Genomic DNA, 24,794 nt, shown 5'->3' with positions numbered 1-24,794 from the left:
TAAGTCTGCCCTCATATCCCTGCTAATCATTCACTCAAAATTATAAGACAGTCTGTTTACATATGACAATTGGAACCACATATTACCATCACACTGTAACATGTTCAACATATGAACGTATGCACCACCTATTCATTATACTGTATGTGTGTTACCTACTCAACCGGAGACTAGTGTCTAGTTCACCTTCCCTTGACAAATAGCAACACCAATATTTTGCCTCTGGAGAGAAGAATAATGAATGGTCTTATGGTAAAGGCACAGAATTGAGTGTCAGGAGACTTAGATTTTAAGCTTGTCCCAATTGCTGTGTCTCAATTTCTTTAGCTGTACAATAGAGATAATAGTATTTACCTGCCTTACAGAGGTGTTGTAAAGCTAATTTACTTGTTGTTTATAAAGCATGTACATTGAGATCCTCAGATGGAAGGCACTATACAAGTGAAAAATATTATTGTTACACTTCATATATACCCCAAGACCTATAATATTTAACTCCCTTCCCCTCTTCCTAATAGAAAACTCTCACATGATTTTAATATTTCATTTTCCTCACTGGTTGAGCTCACTGAGTTGGAAAGATTTCTTAATCCTAGTATTACTTACAGTTAGCATTTGTATACTCTTTTGCAAAAGCCAAGGTCAATATGGTTTGAGATGTCCACAGATGCAGGCAAAACACCAGTGTATACAGGGTTTAAGATACACTCAGTTACCAGACTTCCTGTCTATTTTAACATACCATCTAGCCCTGGGAATATAGCTACCTTACATTGAGGGCACCTACAGGATGGTAGAGATACAAAGGTGGAAGTAAAGTTATTTGGGATTCCTTAATTCTGTATTCCCATATTTTCCAATGCATATATGTTTTAGTCTACTTAAGTAACCTTAACTTGAATTTTCTGGCTTTCAGGCACTTACGCTTTAAGAGAATATTGTAATTTAATATAATATTGTAATTTTGAATTTTTTTTTGCAACTTACATTTTTACATATATTTACAATATTAAGCTTGGTCCTACAAACATTTAGGCATGTGCTTAACTTTACTATAGTATTTCCAGTTAAGTCAATGGGACTACTGCAATAAAGTTAAGTATATGCATAAGTGTTAGCAGAACTGAGGCCTTAAATCCATTTTAATCAAGTTTTTTTTTCAAGAAATTATACTAATATTTGTATCTGTTAATATATTAATACCAGAAAGAGCACAAAAAGTCTTACGATCAGTTTCTTTATGAGTTGGTCCCTCTCTGCAATCAGGTCTTTCAACTCTGAGATAAGCTGTAAATCTTCTGGTCTTGATTCTCTGTTTTGGTATTTCTCTTCCATTTCTTCTAAACTTCATAGAAGAGAAAGACACCAACTTTAACTTAATGTAGTCCAGAATTAAATTCCAAATGAATAAAACCATACTGTGGATAAGTACAATAAGTAATTTAATGGATAAGAAACAAAACAAAAAAACCAGTAAGACAATAATTTGCTTTACCCCTTATACATTAACATTTTAAATTTAACATCAACCAAAATTACTGGTTAAAGAGGTTTTAGTTAATCTGAACTTCAACATGAACTACCATCTTTACTATAACAAACAACATTTTGGGCAAGATTTTGAAAACTCATCATCCCTTTTGTGCATGCAAACATTGGGCACTAAATAAGAGGCCTGGTATGGGCTAGACTGAAAATCAGGACCTTTGAGCAAACAAAAAATATATGCAGTGGAATCACAGGATGTTGTAGATAAGAGTGGTTCTTATGTGCTGTACAGAGACTAAACTTTAGTATCTAATATTATCTTAACTTGAATTTTGTGAAGCTGGCAATATGCAGCTCAGCTAGATTTATTCTGAAGAATGAGGAAAAAAATAATAAAAATATAATGTTTCATTTAATAGATCACTAGACTGTACAGAGGTGTAAATCAAGGTGTAAGAAGGAGACAAGGCTGGCACCATCTTCCTCAGCTCATGTGGAGGACAGTGGGGCAAAGATATCCAAGAATGGTGAAGACTAATCTGTAACTAATTCCTCGCCACAAAACCAATTTAGCACCACGAGAGATGGAAATAAAGGAACTAGCTGTAAGAGACAAACAATAAACATTTGGATATTAGCATTTAAAGATGAAAGTAACAGTTGATTAAGTTGAGAAAAATATGAGGAAACTTGAATCACATAGTGGGAAAGCATTAAAGGAGAGAACTGAAGTAAGCACACCAATTTAGAGAATAGTTGTAGGAGAATGAGCACAAGAATTCTTGAATTTTTAGGACGATATGAAGAAAAAACTTTTGAAAGAGTTTTCAGAAGATAGCCTCAAAATACTATTTGTCACTACGACATTATTCTGAAATTCCTGACATCAAGTTTATGATGCTAAATATTGCCCACTAGAAAGTTACTTGCAATATGTATCTGCCAAATCCAGCTTTCATGTAGGTTATCGCCTTGAATTCCAGCACAAATACAGAGAATTTAACAAGTTTAGTGCTGCCCTCCCCCCCAAAGGTGAAAAATTACAATTTAAGGTATTTAGTCAGTCCAAATTTAATTCCACATGGCTTCCTAAACTACAGATCCCTTCTCATTTTAATAGTATTTTCCCTTCAGAAGCAGCTATGTAATTTTGACTTTGGCCTTACATGACTGCCTACGTTTCATGAGAATGTCAGTTGATGAACTGAGCATATTCTATGCCTCTTTCTATGTCTTAGCATGAGACTGTTTATCCCTCACTAAATGATTGAGGAAAAAGTTTAAATGGGTCACCTTGTTCAAACAAGTAATCTCCCCAGGTGATAGGTTCCTTATGGTTTACCCTTTGGTGATGATGCGAGCATAGAGATCTCTTCCAATTGGTGAAGCTTCTCCAACAATGAAGGAAGTGAAAGCCTTATGACTAAATCAAGCAGATGACTGGAGATATAGCAACTAACATGGAATGAATGCATAACCTTGGGGTGAGGAAATGGGATTGAGGACACCAGAACAGGGAGTAGCAGTACATGGGAGGAAGAAACTTTATTTACAACTCTCCATAATACAGTGGGGTTCCCTCACCCCACCAAGCAGTTTACTGGCCTTTGGTCTGCCACCATGCATAGCTATGTGGGAGCTGCGTAGTGCAAAAGGCCAAGCATATTTTGGTCTGCAGAATAGTATAGTGAAACCCCGCTATAACGCGATGTTTGGGGTCCAAAAAATTCCATTGTGATAAATGCGGGGTCACGGTATAGCGGGGTTTCAAGCCTCTATCATTAAAAAGGGGATAGAGAATAAGACAGAGTATATTATTGCCCTTATATAAATCCATGGTACGCCCACATCTCGAATACTGTGTACAGATGTGGTCTCCTCACCTCAAAAAAGATATTCTAGCACTAGAAAAGGTTCAGAAAAGGGCAACTAAAATGATTAGGGGTTTGGAGAGGGTCCCATATGAGGAAAGATTAAAGAGGCTAGGTCTCTTCAGCTTGGAAAAGAGGAGACTAAGGGGAGACATGATAGAGGTATATAAAATCATGAGTGATGTTGAGAAAGTGGATAAGGAAAAGTTATTTACTTATTCCCATAATACAAGAACTAGGGGTCACCAAATGAAATTAATAGGCAGCAGGTTTAAAACAAATAAAAGGAAGTTCTTCTTCACGCAGCGCACAGTCAACTTGTGGAACTCCTTACCTGAGGAGGTTGTGAAGGCTAGGACTATAACAGTGTTTAAAAGAGAACTGGATAAATTCATGGTGGTGAAGTCCATAAATGGCTATTAGCCAGGATGGGTAAAGAATGGTGTCCCTAGCCTCTGTTCGTCAGAGGATGGAGATGGATGGCAGGAGAGAGATCACTTGATCATTGCCTGTTAGGTTCACTCCCTCTGGGGCACCTGGCATTGGCCACTGTCGGTAGACAGATACTGGGCTAGATGGACCTTTGGTCTGACCCGGTACGGCTGTTCTTATGTTCGGTCAGTTTAAGTCAGTGGTCCCCAACGTGGTGCATTGATGTGCGCTGCCTAGTGCCCAGTGCCCAGCAGGGGAGAGAAGCCACGGCCCCGCGCCTGCTGGGGACAGAGAACTCTGAGGCTGCGGGCGCCGGTGCTCTCTGTCCCCGGCAGGTGCAGGGCCGCGGCTTCTTTCTGGCTTGGAGAGAAGCCGCGGCCCCGCGCCTGCCGGGGACAGAGAACTCCAGGGCTGCGGGTGGCGGTGCTCTCTGTCCCCGGCAGGCACGGGGCCGCGGCTTCTCTCCGGCCTGCCAGGGACAGAGAGCACCGGCGCCTGCAGCCCCGGAGAAGCTGGAGAGAAGCCGCGGCCCCACGCCTGCCGGGACAGAGAGCACCGGCGCCTGCAGCCCTGGAGTTCTCTGTCCCCAGCAGGTGCTGGGCCGCGGTTTCTCTCCAAGCTGGAGAGAAGCCGCAGCCCCGCGCCTGCCGGGGACAGTGAGCACCGGCGCCCGCAGCCTTGGAGTTCTCTGTCCCTGGCAGGTGTGGGGTCGCAGCTTCTCTCCCCTGCTGGGCATTAGGAGGGGGCACATCAATGTCCCGGCAGGCGCCATGGTGTTGGAGACCACTGTATTAGGCCTTAAAGGGGAGCCAATTTATGATCACGTTATATGTGATTTCGCGTTATGGCGGGGTATGTTATTGCAAGGTTTGACTGCACTTTCTGAAACACTTCTTTCTGAGACACGTAATCAGAAATCCATTGCCTTCAAATTCAGATAATAAAATTCTCACAAGATGAGACAGCCAAGACTACAGTGAGCATTTGAAAATCTAGTGCCTGCAAACCAAGCTTTATTTATGCCCCCCAAATAATCCCCATATAGTTTAGTGATCTTATAAAACATTTTAACAAAATACTGAAAATTTGGACAACACAATTGGATCTTCAGATGCAGAAAAAACTTTTGATTCAGCAGAATGGAAACACACTCAGTGGGTTTAATTTTGTGTATACATTTTCTGCAAGGATAAGCTATTGTAGACAAATCCCCAAAGTATAATACACACTTATGCACAGCTGCCACCCTATTTTCAGACATTGCAGGGAGCCATTTTCTATGTATATCAAAGAAGTACATGTAATTCAAACAATCCAATCAGATAAGCTAATCAATACTACCCCTCAAAGTTACATGAGCCAGATTCTCCAGTTACCTAAGTCTGTTATGCACTGTACTAAGTGGTGCAAAGTGGACTTAAAGCAGCTGGAGATAGCTAGTAGAGAAATCCTTGTGTAGGAGGCATAGATATCTCTTTTGCCAGCTGACCCCACGTCAGGGGAGAGAAGTGACATCCTGGGAGTAGGGCTCTGGCACAGAGCACTCCACCTGATGCTCCACTGGCCTAGGGGCCTTATACCAGTGGTGTAAATCAGAACAGCTCCCTCACAGGTCTTTAATTTGAGCATGGGCCAAACAGCTCAGGATTAGGGAGCCATAACTGACTCTCCAATGGTTCCCACACCTCGGTGCATCTAAGAAGAGCTCAGCTGTAGCAAAAAATCTTGCCCGATATTTCTATTTTAATGGCAAATAAATATACATTATTTTTGTATATAATTATTACTGTATTTTCAGCATCTCAAACATACAAGGCCAGGTTAATCAAAGCTGGTGCAGGGAGGCAAAAATTACATGTTTATTTGCCAGCATGGACCTCTGTGGTTCAGAGAAGTGAGGTGGCTTTTTTACTGCTGCCCTCTCAGGGGGAAACTTGTTATATGGGACCAATTTTAAAATCTCACCAAGACCTCCACATAAATCTTGCTGGAGGAAGCTGTTGAGAGTAAAGGCATGAATTGGCAAGTCCCCCGGTTACTCTCACCACAACTTATTACTGGCTAGCGTTGCCGACTTTTGGGACCATGCTAGCTCACTCCAGTGCTCCCAGAATAAGATAAGTTGTGGAGAGCCCAGCTGAATGGTGACTTGGTGCTTATTGTGCATTATTAACAATTGTTTTCCAACAGGTCTTCCTGTCCTCTTTAGGTACACCATGATTTGGCACCAACCCCAATGGCTTGTGTCATGGATCCCTTGAAGTTGTGATTTGCCTCCACAGCCTCATGCCTGGCTCTGATGGAAAGGCAGGGATGGGGGTGCTGACAGTCAAAGGGGGCTCTGATCCCAGTTTCAGGGGCTATCTGCTGTTCAGCAGGGACATGGGGGTGTCCAGTATTCAGACATGGTGGAGAGATGGGGGGCATTTGGTGCTCAGATAAGGGGAGAACAGCACTCACATGGGTGGGGGGAGATGCAGAGAAGGGGTGGGAGTAACAGCAGGGATAGAGGCACAACAGCCCTGGTCCCTGCCCATTCCCAAACCACAACACAATTTCATTTTCTTCAGACAGCATAGGCTTAATTCAATTCTTTACAGAACTTTCCGTCTTTATCCTAAATTAGTCATGTTGTCTTCCTTCATACATCTTCTAAAATATGGATATCCTTTGGTGATCATGTGCATACCATTCATAATATATCCTTGTTATAGTTTTATATAGTTGAATCACATCCTTTGCTTTACAATTTATTGCCATTTATATAATTTAATAATCTTTTCCCTCTCATTGTGGCTATCAGAAATGGTGCCCCAACTTTCAAATTATTACAGTTCCTAAATCCTTTTCTTCACTAGATCACTCTAGCTTTGGACCATACGATGTAACTTATTCTCCTATATTTTCTTCTGAAGTACACAATGCATGAGCTTAAATTTTGGAACATTAAACTCCACTTGCAACAGCCTGCACATTAATCCATTTCTTAAATATGTTTAAATCTTCCTTCCATTCTGTGTTCTCAAATATATCTCCAATTCTTCATGTTTCGGTACCAACAGGAATTTAGTTATCAGTGGAGAGCAGCCTGAAACAAAATCTGGATCCAAACATCCTCTAACTTTGAGGGAGGATGATTTGTAATCTTGACCAGAATTCTGCACCTACGGTCATCTCTAGAGATCATACTTTTTCTGCTGCCTTACAGCAGTAAGTAATTTATAAAGATATTGAGCAGAAATAGTCTTGGGGATACCTCACTTGTTTCCATTCACTATAGCTCTGCATTAATGCTGTGCTAAACCTGCAGGATTCAGTTTGTAAATAGAACCCGGGCATCTGGATTTACAGGAGCCCTTGAGCTTTTACTCAAACCTCCATTTGGGTGCCATCCACAGCGGTTCCCTCACAGTCCAGTCCCCAGATACTGCTCTTCCACAAAGGTCTGTGTTTGCACCTCTGCTGCACCTACCACTCAACAATTATTAGATCCTTGGAACTTCAGCTCATACTTATGGAAAGTGGGTGAATGTGGGCTGAGGCTATTTGTTCAGTTTGCAAACCTTCCCTGAATGGAAGAGTAGCCATACTGGGTCAGACCAGTGGTCCATCTAGCTCAGTATCCTGTCTCCTGACAGTAGCCACTGCCAGATGCTTCAGAGTGAATGATGAGAACAGGACAATCTCAAGTGATCCAGCCCATTGTCCAGTCCCAGTTTCTAGCAGTTAGAAATTTAGGAACACCTAGAGCAATAGGGTTGCATCCCTGATTATCTTGCTATTAGCCTTTGATGGACCAATCCTCTATGAAATTATCTAATTTTTTCTTGAACCCAATTATACTTTTGACCTTCACAACATCTTCTGGCACTGAGTTTCATGGGCAGACTGTATGTTGTGTGAAGAAGCACTTCCTTTTAAACCTGCTGCCTATTAATTTCATCTGGTGACCTGTAGTTCTTGTGTTATGATAAATAACACTTCCCTATTCACTTTCTACACACCGTGATTTATAGACCTCTATCATATTCCTCCCTAGTAGTCTTTTTTTCTAAGATGAACAAACCCACTCTTCTTAATCTCTCATTGTATGAAAGCTGTTCCATACCCCTGATCTTTTTTATTGCCTTCTCTGTACCTTTTTTGATTCTAATATAACTTTTTTCAGATGGTTCAACCAGAACTGCACGTAGTATTCAAGGTGGGGACATATAATGGATTTATATATTGGCATTACGATATTTTCTGCTTTATTATCTATCCCTTTTCTAATTGTTTCTAACATTGTTAGCTTTTTTGACTGCCGCTGCACATTGAGCAGATTAGAGAACTATCCACAATAACTTCAAGATCTCTTTCCTGAGTAGTAACAGCTAATTTAGACCCCATCATTCGGTATAAATAAATTGGGATTATTTTTTCCAGTGTACATTACTTTCATCTATTGTTGCCCAGTCACCCAGTTGATGAAAAGGGCAACTAAAATGATTAGGGGTTTGGAGAGGGTCCCATACGAGAAAAGATTAAAGAGGCTAGGACTCTTCAGCTTGGAAAAGAGGAGACTAAGGGGGGATATGATAGAGATATATAAAATCATGAGTGATGTTGAGAAAGTGGATAAGCAAAAGTTATTTACTTATTCCCATAATACAAGAATTAGGGGTCACCAAATGAACTTAATAGGCAGCAGGTTTAAAACAAATAAAAGGAAGTTCTTCTTCACGCAGCGCACAGTCCACTTGTGGAACTCCTTACCTGAGGAGGTTGTGAAGGCTAGGACTATAACTGTTTAAAAGGGAACTGGATAAATTCATGGTGGCTAAGTCCATAAATGGCTACTAGCCAGGATGGGTAAAGAATGGTGTCCCTAGCCTCTGTTCAGCAGAGGATGGAGATGGATGGCAGGAGAGAGATCACTTGATCATTGCCTGTTAGGTTCACTCCCTCTGGGGCACCTGGCATTGGCCACTGGGCTAGATGGACCTTTGGTCTGACCCAGTACAGCCGTTCTTATGTTCTTATATTCTTATCCCTTTGTAACTTTTCAGAGTCTGCTTTGCACTTAACTATCTTGCGTTGTTTTGTATCATCTGCAAATTTGTCACTATACTGTTCACCCCCTTTTCCAGATAATTTCTGAATACGTTGACCGAATATTCAATGTTTAATTTTCATGAGCATGTTTCCTATCCAGCTTGTACTTAGCATATTGTGCTTGATTTTTTTTGTTCAAATATCCTTTTGCAAATGTCTTGCTGCAACACAAATAAATCTGATTTTTTTCTGTCCCTCCCTTTGAAAAAAGTTTATCAGATTAGTCTGAAACAGGTTTTACTTTCAACCTGTAAATCCATGTATTGACTGCTGTCTGGTAAGAAACTCACCAGCTCATCCCTTATTAATGACTCTAAAATATTTTCTAAAATTTAATTCAGTCTTATTATTAGTCTAGTTTTCCTGTTTCCTGTCTATTAACTTATTCAAGAACAAGCATAACATCTGTCTTCAAGTACTCTCCTAATGATAAACTACATTTCAAAATGACTTGATAAGAGCTATGTCAGTTTCTTACTTAATTCCCTTAGTATGCTATAATGAATCCTGTTTATTCCTGTTGATTTATTATATCTAATGGTCTTTGTAATATTCCTTCTGTGATCTTGAAGTGGTGGTTACTTCTCCTTCCTGCCTTCTTCAGATATATTGTTTTCAGATTATGATAATAGGCATATGTATACTACTGTATCCCTTGTAATTTCTCCTGCAAAGTTGTTTGACTTTCTACCAATATCTTTGCCTTTCTGCAGGATTTGGCCATATCCACCTCAGTTCTATGCCCAGTGACCTTTAACCCATGCCTCAGTCTCTTGCTCTGTAACGTGGACATAAATGATGCTTACCTCTTTTGTACAACACTTTGAAATCTATGGATGACAGGTGTTATAGAAGAGCTAAGTATTATTAATATTTTAAAGACTATCAACTTTCTCAGTCTTTTCTAGCTGAACTTACTCTCTCTTTATCTTCTTTAATGTTGCCAAAACATAATCTCTGACACACAGTGCTACCCAATTCCTCTCCACACCTTTATACTGTTCTTTCTAAAGTAGATTCTCTGATGTTGTTTGACTTAGATCATAAACCTCAAGTATAAGAAAACACATGCAATTGAGCCATACCAACCTGAAAGATGCTGAACACATATATGAGCAAAATATATTTAATTTTGAAATATTTAGGTTACATCTTAAGATTCTTAATTGTCACTACTATAAATACTTACAAACAAGGAGTATACTATTTGCTGCTATTAATTTAAAAGGCTAATGGGGAGTTTGATCTTAATTTAATTGGAGTTTGCTACATATGAAGGAACAGTTTTTTAAATGTATTACACACAGTTAGAGGGTGTTCTTTGCTGTGACATCAGTTGCTCATTATTAATTAATTATCCACAATTATAAAAACCTTTCTTTGCAAGTGCAATAAAAATATTTCTGAAGTTTGAGTTCTCTTCATTGAGGAGGTATGTGTTGAAACTGAGGATTACATTTGGAAATAAATTTCTCCCAAATAAATTTCTGCTTCTGTGCAAAATATAATAGGATATATTTTTATTAATATCTTTAATTAATAGTCTCCTAGTCTTCTGCATACTTAAAAGTATGTTATGGCTGAGATGTGATATAATGCCTATTTACTGAAGGTACTATTGTACACATAGGGAGGCCTCCATTCCTACAGTCCTTTTATGCTGCTTCTGTAGCTGTGTAAAAGAGCCCTTAGGGTATGTCTTCACTGCAATTAGACATCTGCGGCTGGCCATGCCAGCTGGCTCAGGCTAAGGGACTGTTTAGTTTCTGTATAAATGTTTGGGCTCTGGGACCCTCACCTCACAGGGTCATATAGTGGTATAATTATATCAGTATAGTAAGGCCTGTAAATTTACCCATGTAGACAAGACCTAAATTACTCCAGCATAAAGCTACCTTAAAGCCTCGCTCCCTAGTGATGAGATTTTCTGCTTTGTCTCTTAGAAACACAACACAAAAATCTCACCCATAATTAGGGAGTGAGGGTCTCCTGTTTTTTCTCCTTCCTTTGTATACGTGAGTCACATGGCCTGGATATATATTAAAAGAGATATGGATATGCTGTTTTAACTCTTGTAAAGAGATATTCTATGTTGCTCAGAGAAATGGCTCCCTGCCTAGCCTAAGTTATTAGAAAAAATGTATGAGCTTCCTGTGGTGAAAGAAAAAGAAAAAAAGTTTTCACCCATTTTTAAAAGGTCAAACAGAAATCTTCCTGTTCACGTGGAAATTTTTATTGGATTTTAATAAAAGCTAAACATAATTATTGAACAATGTCTTACCCTCATCTTTTACAAAAGTCAATATTTTAGAAGTGAACATGATCTATGGTATTTATAGCTTTCTTTAAACAATTTTATTTTCTCACTTATGTACAGTAATGTACAGCAACAATATAATCTTTTAAATAACATGTTCCCTCCAATTTATTAAGAACTATACCAATGTAATGTTGTCTTTTCTACCCTGTATCTTTGGGTCTGATTACACTCACAAAACTCCCACTGAAGTCAATGGGAATTTTGAGTGTATAAGGAATGCAGGATTAGGCCCCATATTTGGGGGTGGTTTTTGCATACGTCTCTCTCCAAGGATACTTGATAACTTACTGGATATCTTAACGAATCACTTTTCACTCAAAACTCAGCTACATATGATTTTTTTAATGTAATAAAACTTACGAAACTTGTAAAGCTGAATTAATTTCCTTGAGTAGCTCTTGGGTCTTATTAAAATCTGCGAGTATGCTTTGTTTCTCTCTGATGTGGTCTGCTGTCATGACATCCAGCTCTTTCTCATGTTTCTTGCTTAAATCTTGCTCATGTATCCTGTTTAATTTATTTTTGGTTAAAAAAAAGTTATTCTAACATCAGTCTGCTTTATTCATCACGATTTTCTGCCAGATTTGAAATGGCTTTTTGTACAACACCAAACAACATTGTCAGCAGTTACTGAATCATCAAATCGTACTACTGACTTTTCTCAATGCTTCAAGCTTATTTCACTGAAAAGTCATCTCCTTTAATGCTTTTTTTTTAAATAAACACAATGAGTTTTAAAAAACAGTTAAGAGGATTTTAATTAGTTAGCCAACATATGTTATTAAAATTACAGCCGAACCGTATAATAATATCTACTTATATTACCTCCTGGCAGAGGCTAAATGATATACAGTATCACATGACTAAATATCTAAACTAACAACCCACAGAGGGTCAAGTATCTCTGACAAACATTAGCAGTTGAGATTAATAAATGGGGAAATATTGTAGTTTATAGTAGAAAAATTCATACCTAATCTGTTGGTTGGATTCACTGCGTATTCTGAGAACCTCTTTCCCCTTAAACTCCAGTTCCTTGGTTAGGGCACTTATATTCTCATGCAGAGTCAGAATCTCCTTGTCCAATTCAGATATATGATGGTCACGATGCTTGAGTTCATCCTGCAGATCTGATACTCGGCACAAAAATTCCTTCTCCTGATAAACAAATATCAAGAACAAAGAATACTTTAATATACTCCTGTTTCAGATGCAAAATACTTGTCTCTGGAAGTTTATAACATAGCTTACTTTTCCTTTTGTTTTAGATTTTTTTATTTGCCATTTAACAGTGTTTAAGTATAGAGTATAAGTTTAAAAAGTCCTTATCAAAATCCCGATAAAGGAAACCGGAGATCAATAATGTTTTCTATTGTGTGAGGGTAGGAAAAAAGACTCTCTCACCCACATACCTGTGAGAGAATTCTATATATCAGCATGCTGCAGGAGAGGAATCACACAGTTAAGGTTATACAAACTGTTTCATTCTAAAAAAAATATAGTTTTACTCTTTTTTTGGCTAAAGTTTTGGCATGTTTATTCTTAGCCTTGGAATTATTTATTTTTAATACAGTTCAAGAAAAAGCTCAGTGATTTTCAAGGATGAGGAGAGTGAAAAAGACACACTTGTAATTATAAAAAACGTTTGCAATTGTTTTGAACAGCTCTAGCATTTCAATATGAAGTAGTAGAAATCTGGTATGTAGCATGGACATAGACCTTTGGTCTTTTAGTTAAGCAACCCACCAGCTGAAATTCTGTCTTTTTTTGCAACCCACCCAGAGTCCAAATTCATGTGGGGGATGAAAAATCATAGGCCAGCATCCTTCTTGTCCTCTGCTACCTCTTTGCCCCACTGAGGGGACACTAACTACCTGCAGCAGCACCCTCTGCCCTGGCATCTCAGTCCTAATGCCAGACAGGTGCTGAGGAAATGCCCTGAGGACACGGTTGAGAGTGGTGGAGAGCAAGCCCGCCCTGCACTCATCCTGCAGCAGAAGTTGCTGTCCCATGGGGCTGGGCCCAGCTTCCTGCTCCAGCCATTGTAACCTGGCTCACAGGGTCAAAGAATCACCCCTCCATCATGATGGGGACGGGAGTGGGGGGGGGGTGCGTGTGCAAATTTGAGTGAGTGACGCCTTCCATATGATCAAGGGAAGTGCATATGGAATGAGTGAAGCCCTGATTCAGCATACTACCCCTACCTATTCAGAAAGGCACTTAAACTTATGTATTGGTAAATGAGAAAGTTAAGATTGCCTTAACAACTTTAACTCTTTCTTCTTCTGTGCATGCATTATAATACAGTCTTTAATTACTATATTTTCTATAGTACAGTTTTCTCATTCAGCACAAGGACTGGAAATTGAATGAGTTAACGTTGTGCAAAGAATGAGACTGGCATCCTGCCCATTCTCTAAAGAAGTTAGATGATATGTGATATTTGAGGCATGGGACAACAAAGAACAATGACTGTAAAAATAAATATTGAACTGCCTCTTGCACTGAGCACTGTTCATCCTGTACACTGAATGAGGCATGGGTCCTGCAGAGAAAAATAATATGCAGTCATGTAATTAAAGACTATACCATAAAGCATACATATGAGGGCAGAATTAAAGTTGACTGGACAACCTTAATGTTCTTATTTATAGTTGTTCTTCAAGAGTCACCTCTGCACACTCATATTTGTCAGATATGGTGTCCCTGATCTTGAGCTGCAGAACTGCATTGAAAAGCAGTGTCCATCATGGGATGCACAAGGAATTTCATCTGACGGTGATGTTATCAGCCTATTGTATGTCCATAAGGGAATGCACCTCTGAACCACCTCCATTCCTTTCTCAAACCGAAGAGTCCTGATATTATCTTGAACTCTAAGGTAGAGGGGAAGACAGGAAGGTAGCGTCAATGCAGAGGTAACTCTCACAGAACAATAATTCCCAGTACTTAACTTCTCTTTCTTCTTCAAGGGTCTTCATGCACTTTCACTTGTGAGAGATTAGCAAGCAGTGAATACATGAGTTCTGAGCTAAATATGAACTGTAGCGTCGCCCTCTTGGGCGCCATTACTGCCATAGGGGGCATTGGAATTTGATGTTAAGTCCAAAGAATAGTGCCTGGTGAAAGTGTGCACTGAATTTGAAGTTGCTGCTTTGCACATCGCTATCAAGGAAACCTGTCTAAGCTAGGCCACTGATGTTGAGGTGACTTTCGTGGAGCGGGTCTTTAAGCCAGTGTGTACTGGTTTCTTAGCTAAAATGAAACAATAATCCATTCATCTCCTATCCAGTGTAAGAGTCTCTGTTTGGTAATGGGGTCTTCCTAGAATCTTTCCCCATATGCTGCAACCCAGATGGATTGATATCATTCATGGCAGTTGAACATTTGTGACTCTGAAGATTTTATGAGTTTGAGAAAATGTAGCAAAAGCTAAAAACTAATGTGTCAGACACTCACCAGGTTCTGTCGCTGCCATGGGCAGTTAGAGGGTATAGAGGGAGGGTCACAGTGGCCCCACCCTATGTAAACTTGTATGGGAGCACGAGGAGGAACAGCATGAATATGTGGCACTGATGGATACTGCTATTCAAAAGATTCCAATCTCAAGCACATGTGTACGTACAATGGGATCCACACCAACATATATTCAAAGAACACAAAATATGCTTTTACACCTGAACTGTTGTCACACTCATTTTTAATTTTTCCTCACTAAGACGCACTACAGAGCACAGTGTAACATTTAATCATGTTTTTAAATTTAAGTATGTGAGTAGTCCCATTGACTTTAATTAATTATGTGGCCACCCCATAAAAATTCCTTCCTTTACCTAGCAAATCCTAATGGGATTCAATGGGACTACTCACATGCATTCAAGTTAAGCACATGCTGAAGTGCTTTGCCGGACTCAATCTGGTAAGTAAATGGTTATGGCAAGGATTCTGGTCAGTTTGGAAAAAAATTGTCATTAACATTCATCTTGTTTGGCTGATCTTGGCTAGGTTTTCTCCATTTGTAGTTGTACAAGAATACAGCAATAAGCCACCAGAAGGTTTGCATTAAGAGACTACCTTGGGAGTCTTGTGAGGCACAAGGCTGAAGCCACCTAAGTAATACACCATTATTCTACTATTGCATATCTTGCCATGTCTTATTGTTACTAAGAGTATGTCTCATTAATTTTTTAAAATTAACTCCCTCCTTCACCTCCATACACAGAGGTTTTATGCAAGGATTCCTTCCCCTATAAAAAAATAGTTCCAAGATGGAAGAGACGAGAAAATAGTATGGAAAAACTTATAAACTCTTTGCCTACTATTGTTAATATATTGATTGTTACATTGTAATTATGTATTACTTTATTTTTAGTTTTAACTCAGAGTCCTCATTTTTTCCATTTGTCTACTCAGATGGATTCAGCTACTATCTTTACTCTAATGAATAAGAAATCTACCATTCCTCTCTTGATTTGTTTCAATGCATCCTGGGTTCAATCCTGGCCGGTGCTTTGACTTCAATGGAACTATGCATGTGTTTAAATGCTCTGCTCGACTGGGGCCAGAGTGCTCAGCACCTTGAAGGTTCAATCCCCCATCTTGTACTTCATCCTATACCTCTGACATCTCCTCCTGGGTGTCTCACCATCTCCTTAAATTAAATATTGCCAAACTACCTGTTCATCTTTCCTCCCAAGACCTCCCATTCTCTTGTACTGTTGACAGCACTAACAGCATTTTCCCTATTCTTCAGGCCTGTAAAGTGGGAATCATCTCTAATTCTTTCTTCCTTGCCTTACACATGAAGGCTCTGTCCTACACATGAAGGCTGCTTTTAGGTGAGAGAACTGTGTCTTCCTATGTTTTTGACAAATTAGCCTGATTGCAGCCTTTGGGTGCAATTGCTATAAATAAATAATAATAATTCTCCTCCCATTCTCAGGAGTCTGCTTTTTCTTTGAACAAGAAGTTGAGGCTGAACAGTCACTTTGGATTGCTACTACTGAAAAATCTGAACGGGGCTCCTAATTTAGTTTTTTTAATAGAAGGTGAAAGATGAAAGTGGCTGAATCATAAACTGCTGTTGAAAGACACCTTGCTAACCAGTGGAATCCCCAGCCCTGAATTGGGCACCTAGGCTTCCTATATAATGCATGGGGAGAGATAGACACCTAAGAATGTGATCCTAAAAAGCCAGCACACTGAGTGGGGAGCCTCCTAAACTAACCAATGGGAGATGTTAAGGAGAGGGCCTGGCTTAAGTTCCACCCCTCAGAAGGACTTAGGTGCCTAACTCCAGGCCAAAGGGAGGTGTCTTTCTCCACTCAGGATTCACAGCTGTGGACCCTCTCCTGGACTTAGGTACCTAAGCTCTTTTTCACAAAAACTGGCAAAGGAGAAGGTGGGCCAGAGAGAGAGAGAGTGAAAATTACTCTGTATCCCAACGGTTAAGGATTCACCTGGGATGTGGGAGACCCTGGTCCATTCACCCTGCTTTAATTCATTATTAATTATTTATACACAATAGAACAGATTCAGAGAGGCTTGTCCCAGAATACCTCCTTGCTCTGTGGCTAGGGCACTGGCATGGCAAGTGAGAGATTCAAGTTTAAACCCTTATTTACATCAGGTAGAGGGGTGAATTCAATCTGGGACTCCCACATTCTGGGTGACTACCCTAAATCGCTGGGCGAAAATTTATAATGAGCATAGCATCACTATCTCTACCTCCTCCTCTGGCAATTTTGTATGGGTTTCAGTGTACTTTGAGAACACAACAGGATCAGGCTCCACAGGCAAGAGAGGCATGGCATTGCCTAGTTTGAGGAATCTGCTAGAGTTTAGGCACAAGATAGGTGCCCAGGCACCCAGAGTGAGGTGGCTGTGCACATTTTCACTAGCAGAAATGTAGGCCTCTAGGGATTTTGAGTGTCTACAGAGTTAGGTGCCAGCTCAGTGGGAGTTTTTGGTTTTCCATGGCACCTAAATGTTGGATTTAGGCTCCTAGGACAACAGTGGCTCCACAAAAAAAACCAGTGTTTTAGCCTTGAAATGTTGCTAAAAGACAAAATCTAGCAGATTAACTTTAACGGGAAATAACACTTTCCCCCTCCGAGTCCAGTCACTGTACCCTCAAAGTGGCTGGACAATTTTGAATCTGAAATTTATTTATAGACTTGAATTGGGAGCTACTTTAAGACTCCCAGTTAGGTTTGTTGATGGGGGCAGAGAGAAGAAAAAGGGGTAGCAGATTAGACAAACTGATGAAGGAGCACTGTCTTCAACTCTGACTGCCTTTCAAAGATTAAAGTCCTCAATATGCATTTATAGTACAGTTATGCTCTCCAGTTAACACAAAACAAATTCTAAATATGCAATTTTACAACCAGTTACCATTAATGCTTATTTACCTTTCGTCTACTGAGTTCTATACTTCTTTCAAGTTCCATTTTAGCAGCTACCAATTCTTGTTGATGGTTGTGCTTTAGTTGGTCAATTGCTGCTGCATGTTGATGATTTAGCTCTGAGCGCAAAGAAGCTAGTTACCATGATTAAAAGGAAAAAAGTTTATTTTGTAAACATTATTGTTAATTAACATAATCAACTCTGATAAAATATTACTACTCACCTAATAAACAGAGAGAGAGAAAATTACTTGTATAAATTAACATAAAATCTATGTTGAACATATCAAGCTGATTTTAGGTTTGCAACCCTACACCCTGAGCGGTCACGTCATCTATCTTCTATCTTAAGCAAAATCAGACTTGTTCAATACTAGAAAACCCACATGCTGCAGGAAATTGTACCGGTGACTCAGTACGCTTATTCTTAAAGTGTGTTCTAGTCTGAAAAATACTTATGTAAAAATGGGATCTTATACAACACATCTGCTCCCTGTGCACATTCAGAGTCATGTCTGTTTACCTGAATGACAAACTACTTGCAAAATTGCTATGGAAGTTTACCAGTCTAGGCACAAAACCTACTTGTCTCTCTTTTACCATGACTGATAATGGAAAAAAATCATCTCAGTTAATGACATTTTAATTGCACATTGAAAAAAAAAAGTTCTTCAACCTCTTGAATGGGCAAGCAGAATTCTGTGCCTTTCTGTGACCTCCATGACTTCTGCAACAGCCAGTGTGGCTGACCCCAGGGCTGCCCAAGTAGCTGGCCCTGGAGCCAGCCGCACCGGCCACTGCTCAAGCAGCCCCGGGGCCCACCAGAGCAGCCGCCAGTGCGGCTGGCCCCAGGGACCACATGAGCAGCAGTGGATGGGCGGCCCCCCAGCTGGCCACACCGGTGCTGCTGGAGCAGTCCCAGGGCCAGCTGCACTGACTGCTTCTCAGGCAGCCCCCAGGCAGCTGAACCCAGAGACCACACGAGCAGAGGCCAGTGCAGGTGGCCTTGAGGACTGCCTGAGCAGCGGTCCCAGCAGTGACAGGAGCAGCAGCAGGTGGCCAGCCCCGGGGGCAGCCAGAGCAGCCACTGCTCAGTGGCCCCCGGCAGCTGGTGCCGCTGGCCTCGGTGGCCCCACCAGAGTAGCAGCCTTCACCTCCCCCCGCCCAAAGCAGCACCTCACCTCCCGCCCCTCAGAGCAGCGTTCCCCCCCCACTCCTTCCCACTAGCTAAGATTTAGTCAGGGGTATATAGTACATGTCATGGACAGGTCACAGACCATGACTTTTTGTTTGTTGCTCGTGACCTGTCCTAGACTTTTACTGAAAATACCCATGACTAAATTGTAGCCTTAATTATCACCAGGAATAAAGATTCTGGAGGTTAAATTGCACCTTTGGTCTCATCTGTGCAACCCCATTAACCTTCAATGAACTTGCACAGATGTAATTGAGGGCATCATTTAAAGACAATGAGATTGCACAGATGTTAATAAAGGCATAGTCTGAACTGCAGAATCCTCAAAACTAGTGATTGAGACTGATAAGAACAGAACACAAACTGACTTTCAGCGATGCAACTCCAAACTGGGATCTGAAAGTTAGAAAAAAATGTTTTAACTCTTCTATATTGAGCTTGCTTGAGCTGCACATCAGGACCAGATTAAAGAATTGTGGAGCTGTGATCTATGGAAATTGGGGGGAAACCTTCCTTAAACTAGACAGAGCATGTGATATGCAATGAGTAAATATGAGAACATCTCCATTTTATTATTAATATTAGATCAGAGAAGACTGAAAAAATCTAATATGAAATATATTAATATTAATAGATCTAGACTATTTAATTTAAATACACATGACAATTTGTTTGTTTAAGAAATCTAATACCCACTTTCTCTCTCTTTTTTTGTTCTGGGAAACATTTGCTAAATAGGCTAATCACAAGGAGGTATTTATGAAAAGTGACCTAGAAATTAACTTATCATAGAATCATAGAATCATAGCATCTCAGGGTTGGAAGGGACCTCAGGAGGTCATCTAGTCCAACCCCCTGCTCAAAGCAGGACCAAACCCAACTAAATCATCCCAGCCAGGGCTTTGTCAAGCCTGACCTTAAAAACCTCTAAGGAAGGAGATTCCACTACCTCCCTAGGTAACCCATTCCAGTTCTTCACCACCCTACTAGTGAAGAAGTTTTTCCTAATATCCAACCTAAACCTCCCCCTCTGCAACTTGAGACCATTACTCCTTGTTCTGTCATCTTCTACCACTGAGAACAGTCTAGATCCATCCTCTTTGGAACCCCCTTTCAGGTAGTTGAAAGCAGCTATCAAATCCCCCCTCATTCTTCTCTTCTGCAGACTAAACAATCCCAGTTCCCTCAGCCTCTCCTCATAAGTCATGTGCTCCAGCCCCCTAATCATTTTTGTTGCCCTCCGCTGGACTCTCTCCAATTTATCCACATCCTTCTTGTAGTGTGGGGCCCAGCTTCACTGTGCCCAGCTGTCTCTCCCCATCTGTAAGGGAAAGAGTTCCTGATGAAAATGGAACTTGCTGGAGATGATACAGATCAGAAAAGAGAAAGTATATTAGCATACTGGATATCTGAGCCTCCTGACTGAGACATACTTTTGCTGCTTTCTGAAAAAGAGGCAGGACTAAGGGAGTAACTTTACCAGTTCCTACAGGAAAAGGGCACCGAGTCTCTGCTGGCTTTGGACACAAGTTTGATTCAAATCAATACAAATATGGGAACGACTGAGAAACTGATTGTGGGATTGGGCTTCAACATCTGAGTGAGCAGGAAAGCTGGTTCTTTTTCCCCTGGGAAGAAGTGAGGACTTGGGTGCCATGATGGCTTGCTACTAAGATCCCAAAGAGGACACTGTGGCTCTGATGGCTCATGATACCAACACCAGCAAAGAGGAAGAACGTGCCAAGGATGAGCTGAACCCTGAAAAGTGACCCCCCAAAAACTGGACCCTTCCCAGAATCCCCCCTATTCTTATGTGGCTCTGACCACCATGGCCATGACGGGAGTGGGGGCCAGATTGAAGCTGGTCAGGGCCCAAATACAGTTGTCACCTCTGAGAAGCAGAAAAACCAGCAACTGCTCCCCCCACAAGCCTGACCCACCTCTTCCCATCCCAGGTAGCACCCCCAACCAGCCTGACCCTCCTCTTCCCCTCCCAGATGCCCTCTCTTCCCCTTCCAGGTTCTCCTCTCCCATCAACCTGGTCCCCCTGGCCCATAAACCCTTTCACCCACTCCCTCCCAGCCCAGGCAGCTCCTAAGCTCTCAGGAACCAATGCCCATGGGCCCCTGCTGCTTACACCCTCACTGCTCATGAGTCTTGGATCAGTCCTGCTTTCGGGCATCGAGAGGAGAAAGAGCTGCCAATTGGGCATACTGAGGGCCTTGTATGCAGAGTGGAATCCGAGTGCCACATTAGCAGCGCTCCCAGAGCCCTTGTGACTTGGGCACCATAGTGAAAAATGGCCACAGGCACGCACAGCCACACATGCAGGCAGCAACGGTTGCCAGTCACAATATGGCAGGGTTTTTTCTGCTTGTAATTTAAGTGAAACAAGTTACCCTTGCCCCGTACATTGCAACTGGCAATGCAGGACTAAAACTGGCCAGGCCAGTTAGGAACTGGACTTGCTGAAGATCATTGAGATACAGTACACATGAAATCTTAGGTTTGTATTTGGGCAGAAAGCCCAAGCTGACTACACTGTATTTTCAGCACCCTAGCTGGAGCAGAGTTAGTGCAGGTCTGTCGACCTGAGCTGGGAAGCACACTGGCAGCTGCAGTGTTGAGGTATCCTGAGTGACAGCTCTAACTGGATGTATGCTAAACTCTTATAAATATTGGGTAAGGGTGAAATCCTATTTTTCAGCCACCTCACTTGCCTTTCTGTTTGTGAGTCCTTCTATTTTGAAGAAAGCTAATTTTGTGGGCTGGCCCTAGCCTCCACTGTATGGAATTTGGATTTAATTTTCAACTCAGATTTGTCATTCAATCTGAAGTTGATTTTACTGCTAAGACGTGTGTCAACTTCATTTATTAAACATTTTGAGACCCTGTGGTTAATAGCTGACACAACAAGCACTAGTGCATGCTTTGGTGCTTTTCCTGCTTGATTACTATAATGGCATCCTTGTTGGTATCAACTTTCATCTAGCCTATATAAACTACCATTTGTCAGGAAGTATGAGAGTCATTTGATCTTTTGCTGTTCACATTTTTGCCATTTAGATCTTCATCCAATGCCCACTGAAGTAAATGGGAATCTTTCCATTTGCTTCAGTAGGCTTTGGATTAGGCCCTTAAGGTAAGTCTACACTGCAAATGGAAAGTGTGATTCCCAGCATGCACAAGGCCAGCCCACAACATTCTGGCACCTGAGGCAGGGAGCTCAAATGACGCCCCCATGCCTCGTCACTTGGGCCAAAACTTTAAAAGGTCTCAATTCTGCCTTCTTCCTGTTCTACTCCTCTAATGGTACTGCTCTGCTACCTACCCCAAGGAGAACTAACAACTTAAAACGCCTTGTTCAAAAATTTTAAGTAACATTTAACTTTCAAACACCTGAACAGCAAATGTAACTTTTCTTGTCTGCATAGTAAAGACTGGCATTTTTAGCTGTTTGAATAATCAAAGTGGTGCTTTCCGTGCCTTCCCGGTTGCAAAGATTTGAACTGCTTCCTGCTGAAGGTCCACAGTCTGGGCCAGCTCATGCTCTATTGAGATGGCTGCAAGGCCGACCAGCCTCTCATGTGTCGTTGTGGAGTGTAGATGTGTTTTCACTAACTTCAGTTTGGAGAAGCTGCATTCTCCACTGGCAACTGTTACAAGAAGCGTTAGAAGTACGCGCAGAGCAACAAAAGCATTTGGAAAGGAGTGGTCATCTTATTTGTGCACATATATTCCAAAACAGCCTTTGGAGTTGATCCTGCTGACATGTATCTTGAAAGGGCTTTCAGTTCATCACCTATAACACTCGCATCAACGTCGCGCATGTCATCATGTGTCAACACTGTCTCTAGTGCCCTGCATTGCTGGTGTAGGTCTTCTTTAGGTATAGTGAGGAGTTTTGGAGTATCATACAACATCTCAAATATACTGCTGTGTTCCTTGAGCTACATGAAGCATTCTTCAACTGACTGTATTGCACAATCTAGTACCTGGTTAAAGAATTCAACTTTGTATTGTTGTTTGGGGTCTCTTATGGGATTATCCCGTGCCTCGTAATCAAAATGTTGTCTTCTTCTTTGGTGACTCTTGTATTCTTGAATGGGTGGGAAAATAGCTTCAGTGTGAAGTTCCTCTGCCAACTTCTGTGCACTGTTCAGAACGTTTTGAAATCCCACATCTGACCGGTAAAACTGTAGGTATGACTTTGCTTTGTCCAGTTGTTCCATTGCTCCAGATATATCAAGGTCAACACTTTGGAGTCTCTTGCTTGCAACATTTATTTCAAACAGTATGTCATGCCACAACACCATAGGGTGACCAAACAGCAAGTGTGAAAAATCGGGACGGGGTGAGGGGTAATAGGCACCTATATAAGACAAAGCCCCAAAAAATCGAACATCTGGTCATCCTACAACACTAAGCCACACAGAAATGTGAAGTTATGTATGTTTTGGTGATTCTATTTCCCTCTGCCACAGTTCTCCCACAAACAGTTCCAGTCATAGCATTATCCTCCATAATGGCAACTGTGGCATCATCTATCTTCCCAATTTGGTGTCTGATAAGCTTTATCACCTCCACGCGACTTTCCCATCGTGTGGACTCACTGGTTTCAGTGTCAGAGAGGATGTTCCCAGATGTTGCGTCAAAATTTGCCGTTGATGCAGAGAAAAATACATAGATGCTTTGAATTACATTAAAAAAATTCATCAGTCTCACTAGAAGCTGATGCTGCATCGCTGACCACCAAGTTCAATGAATGAGAACTGCTCGAGGGCTTAACTCTCGGATCTGCACTCCTCTGTTCTTTCCTCTCATGTTGACACCATTATCGTAGCCCTGACCTCTCATGTCAGCTATCGCAATTCAGTATCTTCCAGCTTTTTAAGAAGCACATTTGTCATACCAGCTCCTGTAGTATCATCAGTGTCAATACATTCTAGAAAATGCTCTCTGACAGTCACTATTGAGGGACGTTTTCACTAGGTTCTGTTGTTGTTACAAAACGCACCATTAAAGTCATTTGTTCCGTATGGCTGATGTCAGGTGTGCAGTCCAGAATAACAGAGTAATATCTTGCTGACTTCAGATCTGCCACAATTTTCTGTTTGACTTTTGTTGCCAGTAACTGTATGATCTCATTTTGAATTGTTTTTCCAAGGTAATGGTGTGTGTACATTTCTTGAGTGGTGACTCTTCTTAGATTCTCCTGGAGTACAGCATCAAACTCAGCCATCAGCTCCACAATTTTAAGGCAGTTTCCATTGTTTGGCACATACAGCTGATCTGAAGTGCCACGCAGTACTAGGTTTTGGGTAGCAAACATTCTCACAATGGCAATGAGCCTTTTCAGAACATTTTGCCAGTAAAGAGATTCTGATGCAATTTTCTCTTGGTGCTGATCATCTATGGTGGCCTTTAACCTTAGTCTCATCTCAAGCTCTTTCCACCTATGGAATGCTCTCTGGTGATTTGCTGTCTTTTCATGGCATGCCAGATTTCTAGCCTGATTTTTCCAGTCCTTTGTTCCTGTAGAACCCAATGTGGCTGGAACATTAGACTGGAAGAGTTTTCAACAAAAACAGTATGCAGCATTCTGGGCTTTTGAGTACATAAGCCATGGCCTCTCCACTTTGTCACCATTGGGGATCACATCACACCAGTAATGTGTTGGATGGAAACTTCTATTTCCATTGTCTTTGGGGAACATGAAGTTTTTCACTTGCTGTGGCCCATGCAGTACAAGGAAGTCCCTCAGGCTTCCTGATCATCTAGACTAAAGGAACTAAACTCAGCAGCAGCTGTTTCTTGTGCCTCCATCACATTCTTCTCTGATCTACACTTTTCTTCAGGAATGTGCATGGTTACATCCATTTGAGATGGAGATATGGATGCTGCAGTAGCTGCCAGGTCACCTGCACTCTGACTAACTGGAAGATCAGGCATCCCCATACCACTCACATCCTCACTGGGGCCGGAAGGCT

General features: G+C 41.2%; 1 protein-coding gene and 1 long non-coding RNA gene across 5 annotated transcripts in view; one reads left to right on the top strand and one right to left on the bottom strand.

Moving 5' to 3' along the window:
- LOC120401277 overlaps positions 1 to 2,096 on the top strand; it is a 28,639-nt gene extending 26,543 nt beyond the window's left edge. The window contains exon 5 of the long non-coding RNA XR_005596367.1: positions 1,908 to 2,096. This is a non-coding gene — a long non-coding RNA (uncharacterized LOC120401277). The remainder of the gene's footprint in view (positions 1 to 1,907) is intronic.
- The window catches only part of FAM184A (family with sequence similarity 184 member A), a 168,998-nt gene that overhangs the window by 9,543 nt on the left and 134,661 nt on the right, over positions 1 to 24,794 (bottom strand). For 2 of the 4 annotated variants that reach the window (XR_005596365.1, XM_039531008.1), the window contains exons 12-15: positions 17,616 to 17,743; positions 12,179 to 12,363; positions 11,566 to 11,712; positions 1,228 to 1,345 (exon numbers count right to left, since the gene is read on the bottom strand). Coding sequence is in view for 2 of the 4 variants with exons in the window: in XM_039531008.1 (XP_039386942.1) it covers positions 1,228 to 1,345; positions 11,566 to 11,712; positions 12,179 to 12,363; positions 17,616 to 17,743 (578 nt within the window). In the remaining 2 variants the exon portion in view is untranslated. The remainder of the gene's footprint in view (positions 1 to 1,227; positions 1,346 to 11,565; positions 11,713 to 12,178; positions 12,364 to 17,615; positions 17,744 to 24,794) is intronic. The other 2 variants (XR_005596366.1, XM_039531009.1) reach the window with 2 other exon arrangements.

This window comes from Mauremys reevesii, linkage group 3, assembly GCF_016161935.1.
Source record: "Mauremys reevesii isolate NIE-2019 linkage group 3, ASM1616193v1, whole genome shotgun sequence".
NCBI lineage: Eukaryota > Metazoa > Chordata > Testudines > Geoemydidae > Mauremys > Mauremys reevesii.
The sequence above is the reverse complement of the archived record's forward strand: the minus strand, read 5'-3'. Positions and strand labels throughout refer to the sequence as shown.